Below are 26,500 nucleotides of genomic sequence, written 5' to 3'. Positions count from 1 at the left end.
GCACAGGGGTGCACTGGTTGCGTTTTGGAGTTAGTTTGTAGTGTAGGTCCAGTAAGTGCTGTTTCTTCTGTAGCGCCATAGGAGATTCGCGAAATTCTCCGTTAAATCGCAAGCGGCGAAAAATCAATATGGAAAGAAGGAGGAACTTATTCGGCGGTGCTCGGGTATAATTAAAAGAAACGCAATCCCTTGTAATTATTGTAATGTACTGCAATCTCTCTCTATAGAGAATTTCACTTGTATAGCCTTTCCACTTGCTTTGTTTTGTCACGTTGCTTCTCTGAGGTCTCTCGTTAAACAGTTCAGCAGACTGAATGTGGGTCAACTATTTCCCTTTGCGCTCATAACCACAAAACATTACTCCCCCACCCCGCCTGCGGAAACTGGAGCTGCAGCACCAGTCAACAATACGGGTCTGTCTTGGCATTCCCCGAACCTCTCAAGTGGCGGCCACTCTTGCTGAGGCATGTACCTAGCCCCTGTCACTACTCTTCCTGCAACATGGGCTACGACACATTGATTGCCTACACCATGTCGCAGATGGTCAAGCACTCCTGACCCGCCTACGCTCCCGGCCAGCATCACACATGGGACGGCTGTGTGGCCTCTATAAGGAAGTCATAGGGGACACGCCTGCAAACGCCGTACAGCCTCGTCCACCACACCGACCACCAATCCCTATCTCGACGGAGCTGCCAGGTGTTTCAAAGAACCCCTCCCCAACATGTGCCCTACAGCAGACGGCAGCCTCTCTCCTCCAAGAGAGACTTGGGGACCACCTTCACATCTTCGTCGATGGATCCGTGATACCGGAGACGGGCTCATCCACAGCATCCTGCGTTGCACCGGCCCCACAAGAGCAAGCTGTGCCGTCTCTCGGGACATGCAAGCTCTGCCGCAGCAGAGCTAGCAGGACTGCACCTTGCTGTGGACCTACTGGCAGAGGAGCTACCAACGACTCCGGCAGCTATCTTCTGCGACTCCAAGGCGGCGCTGCTTTGCCTGCAGAGCCCTGACAAGGCTAGCCTTGGGGTTGCACTGCTCTCGTCAAGACTGGCGGCCCTTCAGGATGCAGGATGCTCACTATCCCTGCACTGGCTACCGGCGCACGTAGGGATCTCGGACAATGAAGAGGCAGACACTCTCGCAAAGAGCGCCCACCACTCAAGCGTCCCCCTCAGGCCTGCTGTAACGGCCGCGGACTTCTCGAGGCACAAGCTGCGCCGACACATCATCGCCTGCCATCCGCATAAACGGGTATCCCTGGGACGGCCTCCACGGCCTCTTCCACAGCACCGCCTCCCACTAAGGGATACCTCGTTGCTTCTCCGACTGCGGGTTGGCTGCTACTGGACGGCAGCCCGCCGGCAGCGCCTTGGGAAAGCCACCTCGCCAGCCAGTGCCTCCTGCGGTGATCCAGAGACTCTGGAGCACCTTCTGCTGGCCTGCCTTGCTCCCCTGCAGCACCGGGGCCGACTTCTGCAGGAGTTCTCCCACCTGGGGCTCCCATGTTCACGACAGGAAGACATCCTCTTCCCCAGTCGTAATCAGCTACCAGCCTTCCTAAGTGTTGTCGAGTACCTCGACTCGTCAGGGCTTTCGGCGAGATTCTAGGAAATTTCTTCAAAGATGAATAGCCTAACGGCTATTCACCACCTCGGGCCACTCCTCCGGTCGAAGCCACTGGGCCTTCCCGGCCGAGCTGCTCCGCTGCTGCCATGGCGACTCTCTACCTTTCTCCCTCCTACCTCCTTCACTCCCATATCCTCCCCCTGCTGGCGCTGAGCCGTGCTCCCGCAACGGTTGCAGACGATAGTGCCAGCCTTTCCTCCTTTCCCCACAAGAACCACTTCTCTCTCTCTGCCAAATCTTCAGATCATTTGACATGAATGAATAAGTACTGCTTGCAAAAACATCATGTCTAAGCAATGCCAATAAAACCGACCGACGAAGCAAAGCGAGTCGTCCCGCTTAGTAGCGTCGCAAAGTCGCATTTTGAGGAGTAAGGGGGGGGGGGGGGCAATAAACCTCTACGAAAAGTTCCCACATTTCTCTCTGGGAATTGTTTTTTTTCCGAAGGGGCCAACGCGAGGAAGAAGCTCTTGTGCCTAAAGCGCCGAGCCGACCTCTGTTTTTTTTTTTTTTTTTTTTTTTTTTTTTTATTCGCTGCCCTCGACGAAGCCCTAGCACGGTATGTATCGCAGTATGCGGGAATTTGGAACGCGAAGATGCGACCGCGTCGGATCATGGCTGTCGAAACTGAAGAGAGAAAAACGCGAGCGCGGTGAGGCTGCGCGCTTTCTTCAGGCAAATGAGAGAACCGTCGCGCGTTAATCCAACAATCACGCTCCGTCCAAGACAAGATGACGGCCGGATCTCGCGAGGTCAGTCTCGCAAGGAGGCTTAAAATTCCTTGCCGTCTCGTCCCAATGCGCTATTCGCCTCGTGTGAGCCAAGAGCCGAAGTACCTCGACCAACGCTCATGGTTGATGACGTAAGAAGGTGATCCAACGTGGAGGCGTGGCTACTGAGTCTACGCACGAATACAACGAGCGTGTCCTACGATGCAGGACGGCCGCGGGAAATAGATGGCGCCCATCGTAATTTCGCGCGGAATACGATACGATTAAAATACGAATTAAGTGAAGAATAAGCATGAAGACATTCCTCTCGCATTCCAGCGTGTGAAAGTGGATGTACACAGCGAATTTATTGCCGACGTTAAACGAGCACCACAGCAACAAGGCGTCGCACCATCGAGATCTATATAGCGTCAGCTACTGTGTTCGCGCCCTTTCCATTTGTGCTTTGACGCCGTAGTGCTTGCTGTGCTTGTTCGCGGAGTTCGTACGCTTGCACGTAAATCGCGTTCATGAAGACAACGTTCATTCATTTTTTTTACCACTGTTTGCCCTAACCTCGAATTACCCTCACAGCGCACGCTACGCAAAATTCTACGAGAAGAGCGCTCACGCATCAAGGTGTTATTTAAACAAGAGAGGTTACGAACACTGAGTCACAATCGAGGCACATATAAGCTAACATACACAAAGTACGAAGCGTTGTATAACAGGGCACGTTTTCAAAGTAGTGTCCGAGTCCTCACTCCATAACATATAACCGCACAGACCCACGAAAGCGCACAGTTTCACATAAACTCATTGTCACACGTATAAAATGATGTTGAATATATACAGTGTGCACAATGGTCATTTACAATGATGACGTTACAGACAAACTTTACATAATTTTGTAATGATTCTAAAACATCTGTATATAAAAAATGATTATGTATACGAGAGCACGCCCACACAGAAATCATGGACACCTACATCCTATGCATATTCAATAAATACTTCTGGTGACCTGGCTACGATAACCAAGCTGGTCGACAATTGAGCCCCACGCGTCCATCAGCCACGGACGGGAAACGGCATGACCACTGTCGAAGGAACTCCTCTTCGCCAAGGAAGAACAACTCCTCTGACACAAAGGACAGCAGCTCAGAGTACAACCTCTCAAGAAGTAGAAATAGGGCGCAGCAACGACGACCCGCGGCAACTGCCTCGCACTGGTTACGCCATAGACAAAAGACCCCCCACCGCAATTGAAAGTCGCGCAAAGTGGCCACGTGAGCAGCGACCAGATGTAATAAAGCAGTTGGCTACGAGGCCACGGGAACCAGTAAGCACGGCCCTCCAAAACATCCTGGCAACGACGCGTTGCAGCAGCGTATATTTATTGAATTTTTGAAGTGGGAAAGTGGGACAAAGGGAAGATGGGACTACGCCTGACCACTCTAGCCTGTCACGAGTTGGAAGCACTTGCCACCCTAGACGCCACATGAAGTCGCGTAGGTGGCCTGGCAGAAATGACGCCGTTGTTGCATCCCACGACATATTGTTGGAACGTGCGTGGCGGGCTGGAGGAACTAGAGGAAGCAGTTAAGGTGACATAGTGGCTACAACACGGTTTTCGAGAACGTCAACATCAAGACACACCTGTTGTACGTGGCGATAAAATGCCACGGCCATAGAGTAAAATGCAGGGGCGTTTAACACTTGTGGTCCGCGATTTAAGTGTACGGCTGGTAGCAAGTACAGAGTTATTGTGCCAAGGAAATAGCCGGCGAGTTCACGCGCGGGACGCTGATTACGTTGTAACTGGGGGAGCAGAAATCGGACAAAGCGGACAGACACAGATGGGAACGCGAACCGACCGCGAGAGCGTACTTATCCAAGCGCCGCGCGACAGATCAGTTCTGTACTGCCCTACCAGAGAAGGTACCAAGAAGGGACTGCAAAGACCTAGTAACCCGTAATGGTGACTGTACAACGTGACAAACGTACCATACACTGCTGCAAAGACACCCTGAATATTTCACCTTATATCTTCAAGAATTGAGAGCCACATACAGTCGGATATGCCATCATAGGTGTAATCAAGGCCTAAAATGCAAATTGAATCGCTTCTTTTAAGACGGAAAAGGCGACTTAGGCGTGTCTTTATGGAACCAATGGACAAGTAACGACATTTTGAAAAATTTACCGCAGTAATTTAAGTATTTCCTGCTTAATGAAAAGGCAAAGGCTGAGGGATAAGCTGTCTTCATTCCTGAGATAAAATGTTATGTCATCGGCGAAGGCTGCCACCTTCACAACACCGCTATTAGGCAGTGGGAGACAGCCCACGCAAGGATCTCTCAGTACCGTGCGCAGAAATGGCTCCGGACTGAACACAAAGAGTACTGGGGACAGAGGGCACCTCTGACGAACACCATGAGTAACGGGAAATGGTGCACTTTATCGACCATCAAGAAACAATATACTTCGGATATTTGAATAGGCATTCCTAATAAGTTCAACAAAATTTGACGAAAAGCCAAACGAGGTCAGTACACTAAATATGTAGCTATGTTCAAGGTTGTCAAGTGCCTTTTCTTGATCTAGTGAAACTAAAGAGACTACGTACGTACTGACCTTGTCATCGCATACGTCATTATGTCACGCGTAACGAACGAGAGACTATTTCTCTGCCAGGGACCCAGCATACCTGATGGTGTCCTATTAATAACGAAGGCATCGGGCTTCCCAAGCGCCGAGTGACAACAGCTTTGAAGGTTTTGAAGGCCAACTATTGAGGCCGTCGCGTCGACGACGGTCTCGGGACAATTCCCCGTAGGAACAACAACATCGAAGACTTTGGCCTTCAACGGAGTGCACGACACTGTAGGCGCCATGGTGTAAGAGGTGGACGTGTCTGACGTTAAACCCGTGGGAAGGTCAGCGGAAACTCCTCAATAACTTCATTGGATGCGACACTGCCTCTGTGCAAACCTGTGTTTAGAAAAAGTTTATTTCAACCTGAGACGTTACGAACACTCAGTCACATTCACGGCGCAATTACACCTGTTATGTTTAGAAAAATATTATTTCAATAAACAGACGATACTAACACTTGGTCACAATCACGGCACAGTTCCCCCAGGACGATAACATGTACAAAAAACGAAGCATTTTATACACAGCACATATTCGAGGTAGTGTCATAGTCCTCACTCACTAACGTATAACCACATCGACCCATGGAAAGGCACAGTTACACATAAACTAATTGTCACATGTAAAAAAAGATGTTCAATATATGCGATGTACACAATGGCTATGTACAATGGCGATGTGACAGAGACAGTTTACATAATTTTGCACTGATACTGTGAGATGTGTATATACACAAATGATCATGTATACGAGAGCACGCATACACAGAGATCACGGGCACCTACAATCTATGTATATTGAATGAATACTTCTGATGGCCTGCCTACAAGAACCGGGCTGGTCGAAAATTAAGCCTTACGCGTCCATCAGCCGCCAACAGGAAACGGTATGACCACTGTCGAAGGAACTCTATTTCCTCAAGGAAAATGAGATCCTCTGATGGAAACGACAGTATCTCAGAGTAGAGCCTCCACAGAAGTGGAAACAGCTACATTCTGCGCATACGTTAGTCACGTGCGCACGAAGGTGCGTGGAAGTGTACCATATATCCTCATTCTAGGATGGCCTCCGCCTGGCGCAAGTGCCTTATTGAACTCGTACGATTTTCCGAAGTAAAATGTGTCCTAAAACTGGTGCAGTACGACTTTCACAAAACCTAGAGACATGATAGCATGGAATTCTGATCTGAATATACGATAAAACATAATTCTCTAAGAAGAAAGCTCAAAAAAGCCCTCTTCTAGCTGCCATATCGTTTTCAGTGAGCCGAGACCGAAAACTTGCGAACAACTAGCGGCTAACAACTTCGCTGTGAAATAAGATACAGGAGAGCGACACACAGTCAGTATTTTTAACGCGATAGCATTAAAAAGCCCGTGCCTCAAAAAAAAAAAAAAAGAGGCGTCAGCTTCTGCGTCCCGCGTCGGCGTTGGACGTCACCTCGGCAAAGAGAATTTGGAACGCAATTCCGAACCACGCATACCCAACCCCTTCTCTGCCACCAAAGTTGCTCATGCCTTGTCTTTCATTCGTTACAAAGTTATTCCTCGGAATTTTGAGAACGGCATCCCACAAGCAAATGCAATGAAAAAAAAACGCCGCAACGTATTCTCTTGTGAGACTGAAACATTAAGAATCCGAAACCATAACAGGAGATAGACCCATGCAAGAGGCAGCGTCTCCACCACAAAGCTCGCCTTCGTGCATAGCGTTCGCAGCCAGCGCTTCCCAGTAAACGTTACGGTTACATAAGTTGTAGTTCCCGGGAAGCATGAAATGCAGTAAGGGGTCCTTTAACGTTGTCGCATTCCATTCTTAAGGCGAAGCTGTAAGCGTCCTCCAGATTTTTCATCCAATCACTTGAGCAACCGCGCACGGGGACTTTACCTTCCTCAGCGTCGACACTTGGTTGACACTTTCCTTTTTTTTCTGTTGTAACATACGTTACATTAAAAGAATTTTGTCGAGTAAAAAGTTTTTCATGCCTGTTTGCACTGGTTCCGAAACATTGTTCTGTTCCTAAAATATTTTGTTAAAAACTTCCCCTCCCACCAAAGCAGTTTGGAGGGTTGTTAATTGTGTCGTAATGAAGAGGTGTTATTTACCGTCGGTTCTATTCACCGTGGTTAATTACATTCTGAGCGAAGGATGTAAGTGAAGACTCGGACACTATTTTACAAACGTGCCGTGTGTACAATGCTTCGTTTTATGGTATGTCTAGCGTCCTGGTGGAATTGCACCGTGATTGTGACTCAGTGTTCTTATCGTTTCTTGTTGAAATAAACTTTTTCTAAACACAGGAGAGGAAAACCGCGTCATTTCTACTTGGCCGCGTACACAAATTCATGTGGCGTCTAGGGCGGCAAGTGCTCCCAACCCGTGTCAGACTAGAGCACTGGGGCGTAGTCTCATCTTCGCTGTGTCCCAATTGCCCCCCTTCAAGAATCTAACAAGCATGTGCTGCTGGAATGCGTCGTTGGTAGGGTATATTGAAGGGCCGTGCTTGCTGGTTTTCGTGGCCTTAAAGTTAACGGCTTTATTACATCTGGTGGCTGCTCACATGGCCTCTTCGCGCGACCTCTAATAGCTGTGGGGGCGTTTTGTCTATGGCTGAACCGGTGCGAGGCATCGGGCTGCTGGGCTGAAGTAACAGGGTTGAGGACCAACCATCGGACCAAGTTGGGTGACTGAGTATGTGGCACTGCGTAGACATAGTGCTGCTCTTCAACGAACCTCTTTCAGGCCGACATGGGTCACTGTAGACGAGGGAGTAGGTGGGCACAGCTGCTCAAAGAAACTCTTTCACGTCGACATGGAGTACGTGGTGTGCGCCACTCGGTCTGTGCTGGTCTCCAATGCACCTCTTCGATTCCAGCTTGGGTCACTGGGTGTGTACGTGCCTATAGGTGTGTGTGCCGCTCTTCAATGAACGTCCTTGACGCCAAATTGGGTAGATAGGTGTGTTTGCCACTGGAAACGTGCCGTTTTACGATCACGAAAAAAGATGCCTGAAATTTCTCCGAAGTTGAGTGGAAGCGAGGCCACGTCACAAAGGTTCCTCAAGGACAGCAACCCCGCGCATTGGCAGGCAGCGCCACAAATGCACTGGGTATCTGCCCCTTTTTCTATGAGACCATGTCACGTCAACGATTTAATGAGCTGTCGCCATCCCAGTGGGATGCCGCTCTTTTCAGCACAGCCTTGGACGACCGGGGATACCTGATTGACCAGGCCAGCCGGATAGCAGCAGCACATAGGCTCTGGACTGAGGGATCCACCCTTTGGGACTTCATTACAGAGCAACAAAGTTTTCTACTACTACTGCTACTTCTTACTACAATACTGTAAAACAAAATTACACCTTTTGGGTCGTATCTTGCCACACAACGATAACCTCATCTTTCTCGTCCACATTTCCTTTATTTAACGCTGCGAGCCCGGTACTTCCCAGTCACGAACGACATGCGCGTTATCGGCATGACATAGCATTCTCGACGGGAAAGTAGCGAGCACAGGGTGTTCAAGAAAGGGCTAGCAAGCAAGTCAGATGACGATTATTCCGTGGCAAGATACGACCCAAAAGGCGTACTTTTGTTTAAGAGTGTACTACTGCTACTACTACAACTAATATTACTGCTAGTGAGCTGCGCTATGAATGCATTGGGAATGCGTCGCTCCACAACGAACCTCCCGCCATCTTGGGTCACTAAGTACGTACCCTCTGAATGTGCGGCCAAGCAAGGGAACAACTCTCACTGTGAGCAGGCACCGGTAACCCAGGCTTTTCGTGTCGGGCGCATCGCGGGGAATTCTCGGCAGCGCCCCTACAGGTGGTTCGCTCAGTAGAGAGTTAGTTTCGCGATTCGCAGTTTTTCGATACTGTTTTCTTGACCGTCATTCTGTTTCCTTGACGTCCCTACAACGCGACAATATTCCGCAATCGAGCGCTTAAGGCCCGTTTATAGTCCGACGTAACGCCCGCGCGCGCGCACGCTACGTCACGTCGGCGAAAACGACACCCCTATAGTCGGGCGCACCGGCGCAGCCAACGTAACCGGCGGCTTCCGACGCGCCCCGACGGGCCCGGCGCCGATATGGCTCCTGAGCCATTCGCGCGTCGGAGTCGGCAGAACTCTCGCACCAGAATGCATTGCGCGCGAAGAAAAAGGCGCCAACACAACTCCGCAGGCGGCTTTTGCGGACGGCGCGTTACTTGGCGAACGTTCTGCGCATGCTCCGAAGATAGCAACCGAAGGCGCGCGCGTTGAAGTATGGGGAACCAGCGCTGGATAGGCGGCGCGTCGAAAAGAGTGCGTTGCACGCCGCCCTGGCGACGAGACGCGGCATATTCCAGCCTCCCGACCAGACGACACACACGTGCGCGGCCGAATTATAGTTCGTATATTTCCGTTTTCGCGCCGCTTCAAGTGGACAGTTTTCGTAAAGAAGCTAGCGCCATCAAGTGAAGAAATGACGAAAGAAGCTTTTTAAGCTTTATATATTTTTCACAGTGTGTCGCGGCGAGCACGTACGTTTCTTTAACGGTTGCGCCTAGCTGCCTCGCAAATCTAGCAGTTACGGCTCCGGTCGTGCTGCGCTATGCTTTCGGAAGTATTAGTTGGCCTGAAGACATTCCATATTTCTCTGGCTAGACTTAAAAAATTCTAATGTTACTTCGCCACAGCAGTCAATGGAGAAGAGAGAGAGTAAAACATCTTTATTAATAATATTTGAATGGCGAGAGCAGTGTGGGAAGAACCCTCAGTCCAGGGTCCCTAATAATGATTCCGGCGATGTTTCGAGCCCGTTGTATCACTGCTCGGAGGACTTCGGGAGGTCCGTTGCGGAGGGCATCGTCCCACAGCTCTTTGTTGCGTAGGGGGTAAAGGAGAGTTGGCAAGGGAGGAAAGAGGTTTGCAGTGCACTCAATCGTGACGTGGAAGATTGTGGGCGAGCTGCCACAGCCAGGGCAATGATCTGCATAACAGTGTGGGTAGAATTTATTGAGAGAGACAAGATTAGGAAATGTTGCGGTTTGTAACTGGCGTAATGCCACTGCTTCCTCCCGCGAGAAGGATGGCGGTGGTGCGGCGTGGGTGCGACGAATGCGTGTATAATGACGGAGTATGTCTTTATAACGGAGCAAGGGATCCCCCCACTCTGAAGTAGTCGCCTCACCACGCCGAGTCGCCCGGAGGGAAATTTCTCGGGCAACCGCATGTGCGCGTTCGTTACCCGGCAGCGAGGTATGACCAGGGGTCTAGAGTAAGTGGATGCGGGGAGCTGTGGTTGGTGTATTTTGTGGGATCTGTTTGAGAATTTGGTGCGCCGCTCTCGGGATGCCATGTCCTGATAGGAACGCCCCGCATGCCTGTTGCGAGTCCGTCAATATATACACTACCTCAGGAACACGGATGGCGTATCGAATTGCAATAGCAACACCGAGAATTTCTCCGTAAGCGGCATTTGTTCCGCGCATTGCAGCAGAGTCTCTCAGGGATTCGGTGCCATCCAAAACTACCGAGGTATAGCCCTCTTGAGTGCGTGATGGGTCCGTGTATAAAGTGTGTGTTACCGGGATGTTTGCAAGCATGCGGCCAATGTATCGTACACGGGCTTTGCGCCGCCCTTTGTCATGCTCGGGGTGCATATATTACGTGGCAATGAAGAAGAAAGCTTTATCGCATCAGGTGACTCGCGCAAGCAAAGGTTTGAGTGCTCCGCTGCTGGATCCGTAACAACGCTGGCTACATTTAGCATTAATTACATAAATTTACCGGATGCATCTCAGCTCCGAGTCCTCATCCGCATGCGCATTTTTAAAAACACATAGGCAGCTTAGTCGCGCGTGCGCCGGCAGTACGCGCACACAACTCGTATTACAAGGCAGCTTCCCTCCCACATAATTCTTGGCAATGAATGGATAATATGTACCTTTCGTATCTTTCGCTTGGTGCGGTGGCGTTGGAAGGGGCTTGGCGGTGGTATTACGAAGGAGAAATGGTTGGTACATATGCCGGATGGTGCATGCTATTGCTAATTTTGTTTCCGACGAAATGCCGACTGCAGATTCTGCTGTTTGGTACTGTCTGCCACGGCTCACCGTCTTAACTATCGAATAAACCAAGCAAACACACGAAATTCGACTTAGAAACCAGCCCGACACCGCTTGACCGGGCGACAAGACGGGAACTTACTCCGCTCGCCTGACTGCTTGGATCCAATGCCGCCTCCGTACTTGTTCGTAGAGTTTAGATAGGAAAACGCAGGATACATCCTCCCTCATCCCGACGTAGTTGTGGCACTTGTATACGCAACAGTATTGTCGGCGTCCTTTTCTTTTCCTTCGACTTTCAGGGCACGCAACGCCATTACCAGTAGCAATTTCGTCCGCGGGGGAGGCTGCATTGTGCACGTTCTGACCGCCAGGGCGGCGCTGCAGGCGTCGTGAAAACTCCAGCGCTGGTTCCCCATAGAGGGGATGGCATCTCGGCTGGCGCAGCGCAACCGACGTAGCGTGACTGACCGCGAACGACGCTCGCCCGCGCGCCGATAACGTCGGACTATAAACGTGCCTTTACGAGTTCAATGGGCGAAATTGTGCCCCTGAACAAACGAAGAACAAAGAACTCACCGGCGGCAGCGCCAGCAATCGGCGAGAGTGAGTACCAGCGTGCTCCCCGATACGTCTTTATACTTGCGTCATCAAACTTCCTCGACGAAGCGCTGACCAGCGAATACGCTCGTACATTCGAGACAAATCCACAGATTATTTCGAGCGTGCGCGCGAACTGACGATACGCGTCCCGGCGCTCCTAGAAAGAACGACAGCACTCAAGACACGTGTGCGATCTCATATCGAAAGCGCCCTCGCCACGCAACAACAGAAAAGCGACCACAAAACGGTGCAGTCAAAGCGAACGATCCAAAGCAGAAATGAACACGCGTGGCAATATCAAGGCTTACGCTGTAGCAAATCAAAAGCGTATACCAAATCATTATTTTATAGAAAGAACCGAGCATAAGCTGGACGTAGAGCTTTCTAGAACGACCTAAATGCCAGCAGTGAAGACGTGCACATACCTTCGGATCACGGACAGCACGAATATCGATGTCACCTCGACGAACGGCACGCTTCCAGGTCACTCTTCGGTTACGTCCTTTGGGAACGAGAACACTCGATCCTTCGATCCTTCGGGCATCGCCCCACTGCGAGAGTTTGTAGGCGTACACTAACGCGAACGTTCGGCAAACAAAGCACTTCACATCGTGACGCAGCAGTTCACAGATGAAGAAAAGAAGTACGTCTTCTCCGGTGGCCAACAGAAGAGCCAGCACGCCGCTTCAAAGGCTCGTCAGGCTTAGCAATCCTGCTGGTCTCTCGAACGGCGTGGGCATGCGTGGGGTCACATCCGTGCGATGGGAGGTGATGGGCAAAACTGAGTGACGTCAGAGCCCACGGCATGCCACGGCAGGAGGAGTGAGCCGGCCTGAAGATATTCTAGAGAGCGCTCGCGTCTGAACGATGACGAACTTTAGCATTCTAAACGGCTTCCGAAAGGGTACGCCCTGTCGTAGCAAGAGTTATGCACAATAATTGCTGCTCTCTTTTAAAAGAATTGGCACCCTGTGGGGCTTGCCTTGTAGCGCAGCGATAACCTTCATCTACCTTGCTTGCGTTTCATTTCTTGAACAATCTGCGCTCGCTACTTTCCTCTCGAGAATGCCATGTCACGCTGATAACGCGCGTGCCGTCCGCGACTTGGAAGTACCGGGCTCGCAGGCTTAAAGAAAGCAAATTCGGTCAACATAGTCGCCGATTATTGTTGGGGGACAAGATAAGTTCCAAAGAGGGCAGACCTTTTTAAGAGTGCAAAACGAATTCTGGCGCCAGCAGCAAACCGAGCCGTTCAGCCAAAGGTGCTTGACATCGTCGAAATTCCGCCTTGTCGTCAAATTTGCGTTCTGGCGGCCAGCTCTGATTAGCGCATAGGCCTGTTATGTGCGGCTTCTCTGATCGGCTCTCGAAATTTCATGATTTACAGAATTCGGCAGTATGGCGGAGATTGACCAGAATCTCCAGAATTGTGCTCCAGAATGACGTTTAGTAGAAGGATTGCCCTTAAATTTCGCCCTTAAAGCTTCCAACGGCTTTGTGACTTCGGAATTGCTGATCATTTCCAACAAATATTGAGATATAAATAAATAAACAAACGTAAATAAAATTGTACGACGACCGCATGGAATCCGAAGACCCCTAGCGCTTCTAGAAACCCCACATTGTAACCATTATACGCCAGGGACGAACGCCTCGAGAGGCGGAATGAAGCACGTGTAAGGAATTTTCTTGGGATAAGCAATCGGCGTTGAGAAGCTTGACCTCGACCGTCGAGACGCCTGACCTTGACGCGTATCGATTTGACCACAGACGCCTCGACAGGTGGAATCGGTGCAACTAGCAGCGATGACGCGTGTTTTCGGAGTCTCCAGCGTGCTACGCGTGAAGGCGCGGGTACGAATCCCGGCCGCGCCGGCCGCATTTCGGTTAGGGCAAAATGGAAAAAAAAAGAAAAGAAAGAAAGAAAACACCCATGCACCGCGCATTGGGTGCACATTAAAGAACCCCAATCGGTCGAAATTAATCCGGAGTCTCCCACTACGGCGCGTACCTCGCAGTCATACAGCGGTTTCGGCACATAAGAACCCCAGAATTTACCTTATTTTATTCAATTTAGTTGTTTGAGTATTCTGCATTTATAAACGGATGGAGTGCTTGAAAAAAAAAGATATGCTAGAAATGGCAGACAAAGCGAAGCGAACAGAGCCACCAAAACATCGGAAGCACACAAGAGGAGATGTCAGACAGATGCATCTATCCATACTAACCATCGTTCCCACGGTGGCTGAACGATCCCAGCGCCAGAATTTCCTGTAGCGATTACTTTGATACGGATTTGTTGCCTTGTCGTATATATCAAACCTGTGATGATGATGATGATGATGATGATGATGATGATGATGGAGCTCCTCTTTTGCTCCTTGTCGTTCTACCGCGCCGCTACTTGGCTAATCGCCAGTTGTTGCTGCCACCGATGATGATGTCTTATTTAGTGGCACAAATCCAAGTTTTCTTATTCAGTGGCACGCGCCAATGCTTGGGCTCGTCGTCATCATCGCAAATTAATTTTAAAAAAAACAAAATTGAAAGAGCAAAAGAACACAGATTTACAGTAATATTATTAATAGTACTATTATTAAAAATTTTAACTCACTCATTCCTTAGGTCAACCCTTTACTTTAGGTATTCATAACATTAAGTCCCTTACACTCGACTCGTTCATGCAAGGCTGTCTGCATTATTAGACTATATTCCACCACCACCCCATTTCATAGATTATCAGATTCTTTCACATCCTCGATTATATTTTTCCTTGTTTTGCTTTTTCATCATATTAAGGGATCATCATCATCATATTCACCCTTGTCGTCTCTGGTCCGTGCCAAGTGTCGGTTCGGCATCACCCGCCGGTTCTCCACAGTTCTTTCCCACGCTCGACATGAAGCTCCCTTCGTCCGAGGCGACGACCTCTTCGCACCATGGTGACTCCAGCGGGACGCAGGGGTCCAACTCCAGGAAGGCAGGTGGGCGCTTCACGACAGAAGCAGCTGTTAAAATCGTACAGCTTTCTAAAGAACCACTGGAAAATCTGGCACATACGGTCTACGGCTGGTGCACGTATACGTCTGTTCACGGAGGCGTCACGAGAATCATTGGCAGCATGTTGACCTCCTTCCGGCTTCAAACGGTTTTGCGAATTTGTAAAATCGTCGTTTAAAACAGGATATTGCGTGTCAGATGCAACGGTTCACAGCTATTACGGATGAAGCATACATTCATTGCCCTGCCTTAATTAAATGAAAGTCTGTTCTGCTTCAAAAATTTAGGAAAAAACACGACAACAGAAGCCGCAGCCACGAAGGTTAAGCAAACCTATGCACCATACCCACCGTTGCCGTGGCAGCTCAACGAATCCTGCTCTGGTGTTCTGTGTAATAAATTTTGTAAAATCTAGGGGTTAAGCGTGGCCTCCGAGATTACTTTGGCTTCAATGGCCTGCCCACCACTACCATTGCCTCCGAGATGATCTCATTGCGTTCTCAGAGGTCGCGGTTGAAGGAGCACTGAAGAAGAGTACAATACATTGCGAGAAATAGGCTAGGCTCCGATCATCGGCGAAAAAACTGGTTGGTGCATAAGCGCACCTTCTAGCTTGCCTAACTGGATCCGGGATAGAATTTACGAGAATTGTGATGCAGAACTGGAGCCAAGTCACCTGGCGGTAACTAATGATCTGTTGTAAGCGTTACATTATTTCGTTTTCTGCCGGAGACCATTTTTCGCCGGACTATCACTGTCGTCCAGATGTAGCTCATCGCATGGCGCGCCTCCTATTCCGAATTTATTTTATGTCGTCGCCGATTCACTAGCGTAAGCGTCTTGTCTGATCAGATCGTGCACCCGACGCCCATTGGAAGCAGCGGCGATTACTCTGGAATATAGTGATGCATGTATAAGTAACGGACGCACCTGATCTCTGAGCTAGATTCGAGGACCAGCTGTTGCAACTATCGCAGTTATTTGACTGTTCAATTGTTTTTATTACAATATAAATTATATGGACACTCCAGGCGCCTTTCTGCCATCGGCGTCGCCGTCGCCGTGATGTTTCGTATAAAGTTCGAGGGCAATAACACCGTTGCCGTGTGCCGTATGTGCGTGTCAAAGCGTGCGAGTGGAGCCGACAATTGGCGGCTCAGTATTGCGCGCGTGAGGGAGGAGAGCGGGAAGGAAGCGCGCGGTCTTCCGTCGCACGCGAAGTTCTCGGAGGAGGGCAGGGAGAGGGCAGCGTTTTGCTGCGTATTCCGCGGCCGCGCGCCCCATATCTCGAAAGCGATCTGCGTCGAGGGCTTCGATCGCTCGTACCTTTGTGCGTGCTGCGTTCTTGCCGCTCAGTTTAGGTTGAAGCGATAGGCAGCACGAAGGTCAATTCGCTCGCTGTTTCTGCCGCGCTTCCTCGCGCCAGCGTCTTGACAGCGAGTGCCCGCGGTCATCGAGTGTGATGTGCTCATGTTCGCCTGTTCGCACTGACACCATGCTTGTTAAGTTAGTAAGCTAATGTTTGCAAGTTTTTACGGCCATTAAAGCCACTGCCCTTATTTGGCACAGCTGTCTACTACTTCGCTATCGCAATCGATTCTTTGCCTTTCGGGCGAAACTGTGACTTTTTTTCTCAGTACAAGCGTGGCCAATTAGGTGGCAAGTCACAGTTTTGCTAAACGCTGTCTTCGGGGGCATTACAGACATACAACGGAAGGCCGTACAGCACACACAAAGCATCGCAGAATAGAGTGTTCGGTTCTTCACCGTCACCACTATGCCATATATGCTGTTTTCTCACCGATCACATGTGCATATTTGTCACTTCTTTTATCGCTGTTCTTGTTGTTGCTAAACATCACAGTCTAGGCATGTGAATGTTGCCCTTAGGACCCTTAGAATGTGGCCCTTAGGAGAGGAATATATATATATATATATATATATATATATATATATATATATATATATATATATATATATATATATATATATATATATATATATATATATATCCCTTTCCTCTTTTGCTTTTTTGTTCCTTCCTCCATAATATGCTTCTCGAGGTAAACGTCGTGTTTCACAGTGCCCTCTGATGGTCGGGCGTAAAAACAACGAAGCTGCGTTCGTGCCCTCCGAGATCGCAGCGCGGATCGGCGATCTCGGGGGCGACGTTGTGTTACACAAAGGACCCTGGTAGCGTTATTCCGGCCTCGTCAACATGCTGTGTTAGCGCGATCGCATTTAAACGCAGGAGATCGAAACTGCGGATACAGGAACGTGAACTGTCGGCATATTGCGAGTCATGGCTTTCCATGCCGTAAATGCCCTCGAACTTGCCCAGTTTTCTGTCCCTCTTAGGAGCGTTCTTATGTTGCAATAAAGTTAGCCCATGCGAACAGCAAATTTTAAAGCCGAATTGAATACGAATGAAATTAGATAGTGATGATACCGAATGGAATACCTGCATCCCAACTTTCCCAAATTTTTGTAATGTCTCCGAATTTGGGCCCGTGTTACAGTTTTGTGAACGTCGCGCCAAGAGTTTGAAACTTTGTTCCCCAGAAATTTTCGCGCGTATACCTAGTACGTGCCTTCCGTTTCAATTCATGCGATTGCGAAGGGACGCGAGAGAGATACTTGTTTGGACCAACATTAACCAAAAGAAGTACTTGAAGCAGATGAAATTGCTAAATAGCGAAGTCGCTGAAAAAAAGCCACCGTGACCTAGGAGGAAATGGTTGCATGTCATCGTTTGCTTTTCCAAGTGTATTGCTGCGTCTGAAGTCAAATTCTCGTTATTAAAGTGCATATGTATTTCTGAAAAGACATGGGCTCGGGGAAAGAAAAAATGAAAGATGCTAGCATTCTTCCTCCCTCTCCACTAATCACTTTTTACAATACATTTCAATATGTCTCCTCTCGCGTACCCCTTATGTCACATTACATAAGAAAAACGTTTCCCGCATTCTTTAATTTTATTTCTGCTCTCCGTTGCAGGTTCGCGTAAACGGAATGTATGGCAAGTAATCAGGGTGATTGTGAAGGAGATGGTCCGGGCGAAGGAGAGTAAGCTGGATTTGGAGCAATTCGGAGCTTGCTCCAATTGATAGCGAATTGGTCCGCTTGTGTTAATTCATACTGCGACTATGGTTTCTTACTTTTTTGGACTATTCGGTTCGTTTATTCAGCCTTCGGCAGTGACGCTAACGAATTACACTCGTTTGCTTTATGACTTTCAGCCGGAGAGCGCGTGGCGCGCTTAATACATTCCGTGCACTCTGGCGGAACTCTCGTAATTCGAAGCGTGGCCTCCGAGATTCGGCGGCGCGCGGTGACTGATCTCGGGGGACATGTTTCAAGGCTTAGCAGAGGCGCGCAGATTCGCACTTGAGCGTTGTCTGCTGGCCGTCATTACAGCACGGCACATTGTCGTGACTGTCGAGGACACAGTAGCGAAAAACTGCGAATGACGAAACTAACTTTTTATTGGGTGAACTTGTGCCCGTCAGAACAAGCGGCACTCAAAAGCACAACGACAGCGGCGAACGCAGTCGGCAATCCTCGAAGTACGATCAGCAGGCCAGTAGTGTCGGCTCCTATACATCGCTCGTCGAAGGTTCTAGTGTAATCAATGGTGCCCGCGTGGTTTCCAGAAAATACTACGCAATTCGCGTCCCACACGGAACTGATTGTGCAAGGTTCGGCGAGGACATATACACACCACAGATGGAATCGGCGATAACATTCCCCTAAGTTCTAAATGATGTAGGTGCGCCTTGCGCTAAGCGATAACCTTAAGTTGTTAGCGAGTCAAATTCAGTCCCCGAGAAAACGGATAAATAACGCGTTTCAATATGGAGATAAAAACACATAGTGTATCTACATGCGGTCTCAATGCGTCTGCGTCTCGACTTCCGGCTTGGAAGTAGACTAGCCTTTGGGTTCTTGTGACACATCCAAGTAGAAGAGCTTGGAATCGGCAACAGTACGGCAGCCGCTGTGATACAGATACTTCATGGATGCCACCTGCTCAAACGCTATGTACCCAACGTAATCTCGAACGAAAAATAATAACATACAGCATGTTTGTATAATTGGACAGAACAAGACAGATTCGTTGTCTTAAACGAAGATGCGATGATTGTTCGATAAAGACGGAGACATAATTATTCGAAATGTTTATCTCTGAAAAATCGTTCATCGGCACTTTTATAGCCCTTTTATGTGCTCCCCCGGAAAGCTAAATGCGCGCGTCTCAATATTTCTACCAAGTCTAGATAACATGAATGAAGCCACCTTTTGACACCTACTTGAACAATTCGCCTCCAGTGTGTTAACTACGCCTTGTTCTATGTGAAAGGAATGGCCCTTTTTAGAGTGACGTACATAAAGAAGTAGGAGAGTACCGCATCTGGACTGTAGAACAAAATATATAAAGGGAGAGGGGTATCGCTGCGATGCTTCGCGGAACGATAAAAACAGGACATCGATTTGACATGGAACAAGACATGGAACCGGACGTAGGTAACACATTGGAGGCGATTTTTCGGTAAGTGGCAAAAGGTGCCTCGATTCGTGTATACCTAGGTTGATCAGAAACAGTGGGACACGCTCATTTCACTTACTGGGTAGCATATAAAAAAGGATAAAAGGGCCGCTGATAAAATTTTTGGAAATAAACATTTGAGAGCGCCAGACGTTTATTGAACGACCTATGTATCTTTGCCGCGTCCAGTATGCGTAATAACTTTCTCTTGGTCAAGTTGGTGTTTCCTGAACGACATGGTGATGTAGCGCAACAAAAAAACTGGAAAGAGAAAGATTCTTGCGGGCAGAAAGAAAGGAAGGAAAGACGGCGCTACATTCACAACTGTTTATAAGCACAAAGCTTGCTTACATATATACCGCGCACACTCTTGACATCAGGGCGCAGCAAAGAGCAGGTGACAGGTCATCTTGTTTGCGTCAAAGCCAACTATTTCATTTCCGCACCATATAACGAAACAGGTGTTTGACTAGCACACAAATGACCGCTTATATGAATGTGATATGCTTCTAGCAGTTCCCGCGCGAGGTTTTATCTGTGCTCCTACCTAGGATTCTCACATCAGAAAAAAAAAAAGAAACGTGGCTTACAGTAAGCAGCACGATCTGCAATGCGCAGAGAGATGGGCGTTCATATCCTTTTTTAAACTGATTTAAATTGATTTAAATTTAAAATTAAATTTAAATCACGTAATTACAACAAACATACCGAATGTACACACAAAATATTAACATATTACTTACAAAATGACATTAAAACAAATCAATAGGCAAGGAACAGGTAAACGACGCCCGCTCATTTAGGTGCTCCAGACACAATCAATACTTGGGGACAGATTTAAACTGCCTATACTAAAAGGTACCAGTTAAAGTCAGCCTGCCTTTCGTGGCTGCTGAGACATCCAGCTTTTAATATATATATTTAAAGCATGGATCCGGGACATCAAAGAGGTTCGACTTAATACTAACACGTTTCTCTTCCATTTACCGCCGAATCGCCACCTAATTTTTCTTTCATAATTTCAGCGGACGAGTAAGTATTATTTCTGTTTAATCCCTTCCAGAAAAGAAACGCATTGTAGGGGCCAGCTATGGGTGGTCGTCTTTCACGCCCCCTGGTTTGATTACGAAGAAGCTTTATCTCTGGAACTTCTACATAAATACACGGGAACCGAAGAACCTCTTTTTCTGGCAACCATTGTGCCAATTGGATTAACTTTGTTCCTTTTAAAACAACAAAATGAACATCTGGTAACTGTAGCGGGTTAAATTTTTTTTATTGACCTGTGTGGGCCTGCAATTTTTTATTGAAAAGTGTTCGAAATTTGAAAATGTAATAAAAGAAACACTTCTAGTTGCACGTTTTCAAGTCTCTAGCTCCAGCAATAGAAAAGGTATCACAACTTGGTAAACGGCACCTACTCAAACCTGTAGAGCGGGCAAAACTGATCCAGTATACATCACTCTCAAGCCTACCACTAATTTGCCAGTAGCTACAGGGATTCTGGAAAACTTCCGTAAGCATTGCAATAATTCATCGCTAGTTGTAAGCTCATGGGCTGGGGTGCGTTTGGCAGGCATTCGCAGATCATGAACAGCAGGTTGCCATTATCCCTCAAGAGAAAAGTGTATAACAGCTGTGTCTTACCAGTACTCACGTACGGGGCAGAAACCTGGAGGCTTACGAAAAGGGTTCTACTTAAATTGAGGACGACGCAACGAGCTATGGAAAGAAAAATGATAGGTGTAACGTTAAGGGATAAGAGCAGATTGGGTGAGGGAACAAACGCGCGTTAATGACATCTTAGTTGAAATCAAGAAAAAGAAATGGGCATGGGCAGGACATGTAATGAGGAGGGAAGATAACCGATGGTCATTAAGGGTTACGGACTGGATTCCGAGGGAAGGGAAGCGTAGCAGGGGGCGACAGAAAGTTAGGTGGGCAGATGAGATTAGGAAGTTTGGAGGGTCAACATGGCCACAATTAGTACATGACCGGGGTAGTTGGAGAAGTATGGGAGAGGCCTTTGCCCTGCAGTGGGCGTAATCAGGCTGATGATGATGATGATGAGTTGTAAGCTCATATACGGATCTAGTTTGCTGAACTGCGATATCTGCTTTTGGTGCGGAGCTACAGGTTTGTAAACTACCTGCATCATTCTTTTTTTCAATAACCCTTTGGGACGTATCTTTGCCCCAGAACAATAACCATCATCTGTCTTGCTTGCGTTTCCTTCTTCGAAAACTCTACGCTCGCTAGTTTCCCGTCAAGAATGCTGAGTCATGCAGATAATGCGCAAGCCGTTCGGGACTTGGGAATTACGGGTCGCGCAGCGTTCACCAAAATGAAGAGCCACGCAGGACAGATATGCGGTGTACGACGAATATCCTTTTGGAGTCGAGCTAAGCCACAAAAAAGGGTGCCAATTTCTTTTTCGAAGTGTAAGCCCAAAGTGCTTTTGAGCTGTGCCACGGTGTGCTCTTCAACCCTGTAGTGGCCAAGCACAATTCCACATCGAGGGGAAATTATTACTTCATCGCCTTTATCTCGGACCAAGGCGAGTGCTTTTGTACAGTGAAACCTTATTTGAGTTGTAACCTAATTAGAATAGTAATTATTTAGTAATTAATTTGCTGAAATATTCGCAACTGGGGAAATTCGTTTCGGCGTGTCAAAAAACACAAAAAATAGACAAACACACGCACACACACACTCTCTCTCTCTCTCTCTCTCTCACCGGGGCTAAAGTTGTAATACTTTCCCTCGATGTGGAATTTCGCTTGGCCGTTACAGGGTTAAAGAACACGTGGTGCAGACAGACAGACAGACAGACAGACAGACAGACAGACAGACAGACAGACAGACAGACAGACAGACAGACAGACAGACAGACAGACAGACAGACAGACAGACAGACAGACAGACAGACAGACAGACAGACAGACAGACAGACAGACAGACAGACAGACAGACAGACAGACAGACAGACAGACAGACAGACAGACAGACAGCACTCGGAAAGTGCGTGAAATATCTAAAAAATGCAAAAGCATTAAAATATTGATAGGCTATTTAACTTGCTATCTCGCGCTTGCAATAATTTTTTTTTCGAAACTTCGCCGGTTTAAATTTGAAGAGAGAATGGGAAGTCGTAAATGTCGCGTAAGTACTCCTTTATGGCTGCAAAGTGTTTTACAGAGCACCGACCCTGCCCCTTCTCCTTTCCCCTCCCTTTTCTACAGAGATCGCACATTCTGTTCGTGGGGACCCTTTCTGAGTATGTTACAGCTGTACCGTTTCTGCGCCATCTTGCAGGGACGCCAAGGGAGACGTCCAAGCCGTGCTTGTCATGCTCTGCATCATGGCGGTCGCCGTCGTCGCGATCGGCGTCTACGTCTTCGGCTTTCGAGGTAGTAGAGCAGCGTGGATGTGCTCGTCACACGAGTCGCCGAATTGATAGAGCTACCTGCAAATTAAAAAAAAAATTACTGCAGGGAATTCTGGCGCTAGTCGTCTGGGCGAACTTGCAAGTAAGGCAGTTCAGCCAGCACGGTAACCATGGGCATAGTTACTTAGCAGGTCATGTCGAAAACGTGGCAGCCATTACGTATTTTTTGTCCCTCACCCCCATATGCAATCACTTCCGGTGCACGCAGCCCGCAAAAGCGTAGCTATCGAGACCTGTTTCGTTTACTCGCAGGATAACCGTCGCTAGAGGCGCGGATTTGGACACGACCTATTCGCATAAGCGTCATCCCTTTAGTTTCAAACTACAGTACTCGCTGGTTTTGCAAAGCGACCATCTTTCATCGAAATATTGCGTTACGAATGCATCAATACGTAATGATTATTCGCGTGTCCGACAGCTTGTCACTTTAATGTGTTTAGATGCAAAGTACGATCGCTTGAAAAAAAAAAAAAAAAAGACATGAAGAAATGAGGTTGCCAACTCTCGGGCAGGTGAAGTCGGGACGAGGGATGGGGGCGTGACTAGCAACGAAGGACTCAGCCGTGTGTCAGGACCTGCCAGTCCGCACCTGAAACAAAATTGCAGTTTTTTTAGTCTCACCATGTAGCGATTAACAGCAAGAACTATGCAGTAGTTGCCTGGCTAACACGGCTACCAATACAAGTAGAGTTACTGCATGAGCGGTTTAGGGCCGACAGCAGAACTCAAACCGCACCAAAAACGGAAACGCCTTTATGTTTATGACAATGCGATAGACGACAAAAGAATGTGCAACCCAGCTAGTTGCATGCAAGGCATTATAAAAAAATTACACATCTTTTATTCGTTGTCATTCAGCAGAAAAATAAGTAAAAGTCGAGACATTTGGCCGTTTCAAGTGGGCCCGCTCATCGGTCGGGAGTTTACTCAATCCGGGACTTTCCCGGGTTGAAAATCCTGTGCGACAGGAACGTCTCCAGCCAAAAAGCATGGATATTAGGCCCATCCATCCACTACCACCCGTAATTCCCATGGCACAACAACGATCGTGGTGCCAGAATTCCATTTATTAATTTTAGTAGGACAAAAGGATCCACCCGACAAACAAATGTTTGTCGGGTGGATCCAAACAAATGAAGGGCAAACTGTCCACCAGAATTTGATTGTAAACGCCGGGGGCGGCAGAAAAGAGAAACACGTTGCAAACGCAGTGATAGACGTGACCAGCTTTACTTTGTACACAAATGCCGCTCATAAAATACACTGCTCGCCTTTCAAGGCACTCGCCTACGCACAGTTCGAGATACCGTACGGCGTATGCCTCCAAAGTTTCTCGGTTTTTTTATCCGCCATCTTCGCCGATCGGCCCAGTTTCAAGCATCTTTCTTTTTTCTCTTTTATAATAGGCACTGCATTGTGCCCTCAAAATGCTGGATGTGAGGCGCGAGAGATGCCCGGTGCTATCACCCTGTGTACATCCGCTTGGTGCCACGTAAACTATCGGCCTCCGAGATCGCACCGGTGGGTGCGCCGTGGCAATCTCGGAGGCCACGCAGAAATGAAGGACATCAGAGTTCTAAAAAAATCCAGTATGTCCAAAAAACGTAGCTGCGCTGTAGAATTCAATCTATATATAAATATTTGCCTACTGGAGAACATATTTAGAATTTGGTCTATGCAGTAATAAAACTTCAGGTTCCTGCGTGCAGTTTAATTCGAATGGTTCCCCCATTGAGGTAATCAATTAAAACTAAGCGGCAACCACGACTTTTGTTACCAAATAGCTGAAATGGTCTATTTGTTCCCAAACGTGTGGTCGTCCAGCGAGTTAGGGAGTCTCGCACGCCTGGCACACATATCCGTACCTCAAAAGCGTGGACATGGAATCCATAGAATTCAATAGAGAGGTTAATAGAATTCGCAACCAAGCGCAGAGTAAGTGACAGTACAGATAGGCAACCCGGAGTCATAAAAAAAAGGAGGGAAACACATACGATGCATTAGGTGCAACAGATGGAAACAAAAAGGACCATGGAGATTTACAAATACTTCAAGAAGAATAACAACAACAAATCTGGAGAGAAAAGCTGCACGATAACACGAAGGACAGTGTCTTGCCATTAGTGTATTACAGTGTATTACTATATTGCCCGAGGACAATATTACGCTGGAGCAAATATTCCTAACAGGATAAGGCCGCAGCGAATGTCTGCAAATTATTCGGCCCATCCTAATGGAACGGCACGATATTCTCCCAGCAAGATCCGCAGGAAAGGTCCACCTGGTATTTTCTGGTATTCAAAACGGAGAGAAGCGCTAACCGGTCAGTCGTCCAGTTAAGCAAGAGACGTTTAGAGCACTGCTGAAAAAAAGAAAGAAAAAAAGCTGGGAAGTGATTGATATATAGAACAGGGGTCGTCACAGCAATCGATAACTACAATATGGAGATAAAAGATACGGGAAGATCAATCAGATGTAGGCTAAATGCTAGGCTGCAATAAATGTAATATAAATTTTATTTGCTCACGCAGTTTTGGCGAGTTCTTGTCACAACTCCAATTCAAAGGGGACATGCCAATGAAAATTATAGTCGTCATGAGCCTCAAGACCCGCCAGCATTCCTCCGGTGTATCTGTTCAAGCAGAATTTTAGCTTGCTTAGTGCGAGCATACATATTTGAAATATATCCTTCGCATCCAAATTCAACTTGAAAAATAACTTGCGCACTTTGATTGGCCCCGCGCTGTGTTTGTCACCGCGTTACGGCAACGCAGAACACGAGCAGCAGCTGGACACGCTGGGCGACTTGAACGCGCTGCAAGCCGGACGCCACCTCTTCCGGGCAGAGCCGGAGCCAGAACGAGACGCGCACGTGATGCCACGCAAGATGACGCAGCCCTGCAAACCACGTGAGTGTCAAACGTATAGACGTCCGCACGCCAAGTTTCATTCTAAAACCCCTTAAACTTCGTAAAGTAGTGCCACGCTTTGAAGAATGCCGCCTCCTCCACGCGCGCTCTGGCCGAGGCTTACGCCGCGTCGCTATTGGCCTAATAGCATCACGTGGGCCCTCGCGCCGTGCATCGATCAGCGCCATTTTTGCTCGAGAAGCGTCTACGGAGTGGCGAGAAGCGCATGTTGCCGCCGTTGCTATACGCTCGAGCAGTGTAGGCGGCACCACGGTCGAGGAGGGAGCGTGAAAGAGAGGAGAAACGAGGAGGAGTGAAGGCGGAGGAGGCGTGTGTCGCTACTTTACGAAGTTTAAGGGGTTTCATTTGGATGGATGGATGGATGGATGGATGGATGGATGGATGGATGGATGTTATGAGCGTCCCCTTTGGAACGGGGCGGTGGGTTGCTCCACCAAGCTCTTGCTATTATACTGCCTAATGTCCTACCTACAATGAAAAAAGAAGAAAAAACACTATGAACTACCACGCCCCAATTTTCTGATCTCCTATTGCGATCTGTGCTTTTGTACGTCTCCGTCTTTAGTCGTTTCTCTACTTTTCTTCCACCAATCCTCCAATCGCCTCTTACTAATGCCTATTACGGACATGTTTGCTTTACCACTGCTCCCGCTGAAGCCAAGGGCTTCAAGGAGGCCATTGGTGCCTAAATCGACCAATGGGTAGACGTCTTCACATTCTAATAAAACATGCTCCGTCGTTTCCCTAGCTTTACCGCAGCAAGCACATGCTTCTTCTTCCTTCTTATATCTCGCTTTATAGGTGCGTGTTCTAAGGCATCCCGATCTCTCTTCGAAAAGTAATGAGCTTCCCTTTGAGTTATCATAAATGGTTTCTTTCCTGATTTCGTTTTTTCCTCTTAAGTAGTTACTCATGGCA

General features: G+C 48.1%; 2 protein-coding genes across 2 annotated transcripts in view; one reads left to right on the top strand and one right to left on the bottom strand.

The window, feature by feature from the left end:
- Window positions 1-12,550, bottom strand: part of LOC140219902 (uncharacterized) — a 128,373-nt gene extending 115,823 nt beyond the window's left edge. Inside the window, exon 1 of the mRNA XM_072290034.1 lies at window positions 12,084-12,550. The gene's annotated coding sequence lies outside the window, so the exon portion shown is untranslated. The remainder of the gene's footprint in view (window positions 1-12,083) is intronic.
- Window positions 12,551-22,483: 9,933 nt separating this feature from the next.
- The window catches only part of LOC140212994 (uncharacterized), a 6,108-nt gene continuing 2,091 nt past the window's right edge, over window positions 22,484-26,500 (top strand). The window contains exons 1-2 of the mRNA XM_072284143.1: window positions 22,484-22,614; window positions 25,427-25,561. Coding sequence (XP_072140244.1) covers window positions 22,554-22,614; window positions 25,427-25,561 — 196 coding nt within the window. The 5' untranslated portion in view covers window positions 22,484-22,553. The remainder of the gene's footprint in view (window positions 22,615-25,426; window positions 25,562-26,500) is intronic.

Source organism: Dermacentor andersoni, chromosome 8 (assembly GCF_023375885.2).
Source record: "Dermacentor andersoni chromosome 8, qqDerAnde1_hic_scaffold, whole genome shotgun sequence".
Classification (NCBI taxonomy): domain Eukaryota; kingdom Metazoa; phylum Arthropoda; class Arachnida; order Ixodida; family Ixodidae; genus Dermacentor; species Dermacentor andersoni.
Note: the sequence above shows the minus strand (reverse complement) of the source record. Positions and strands in the feature narration are given on the sequence as shown.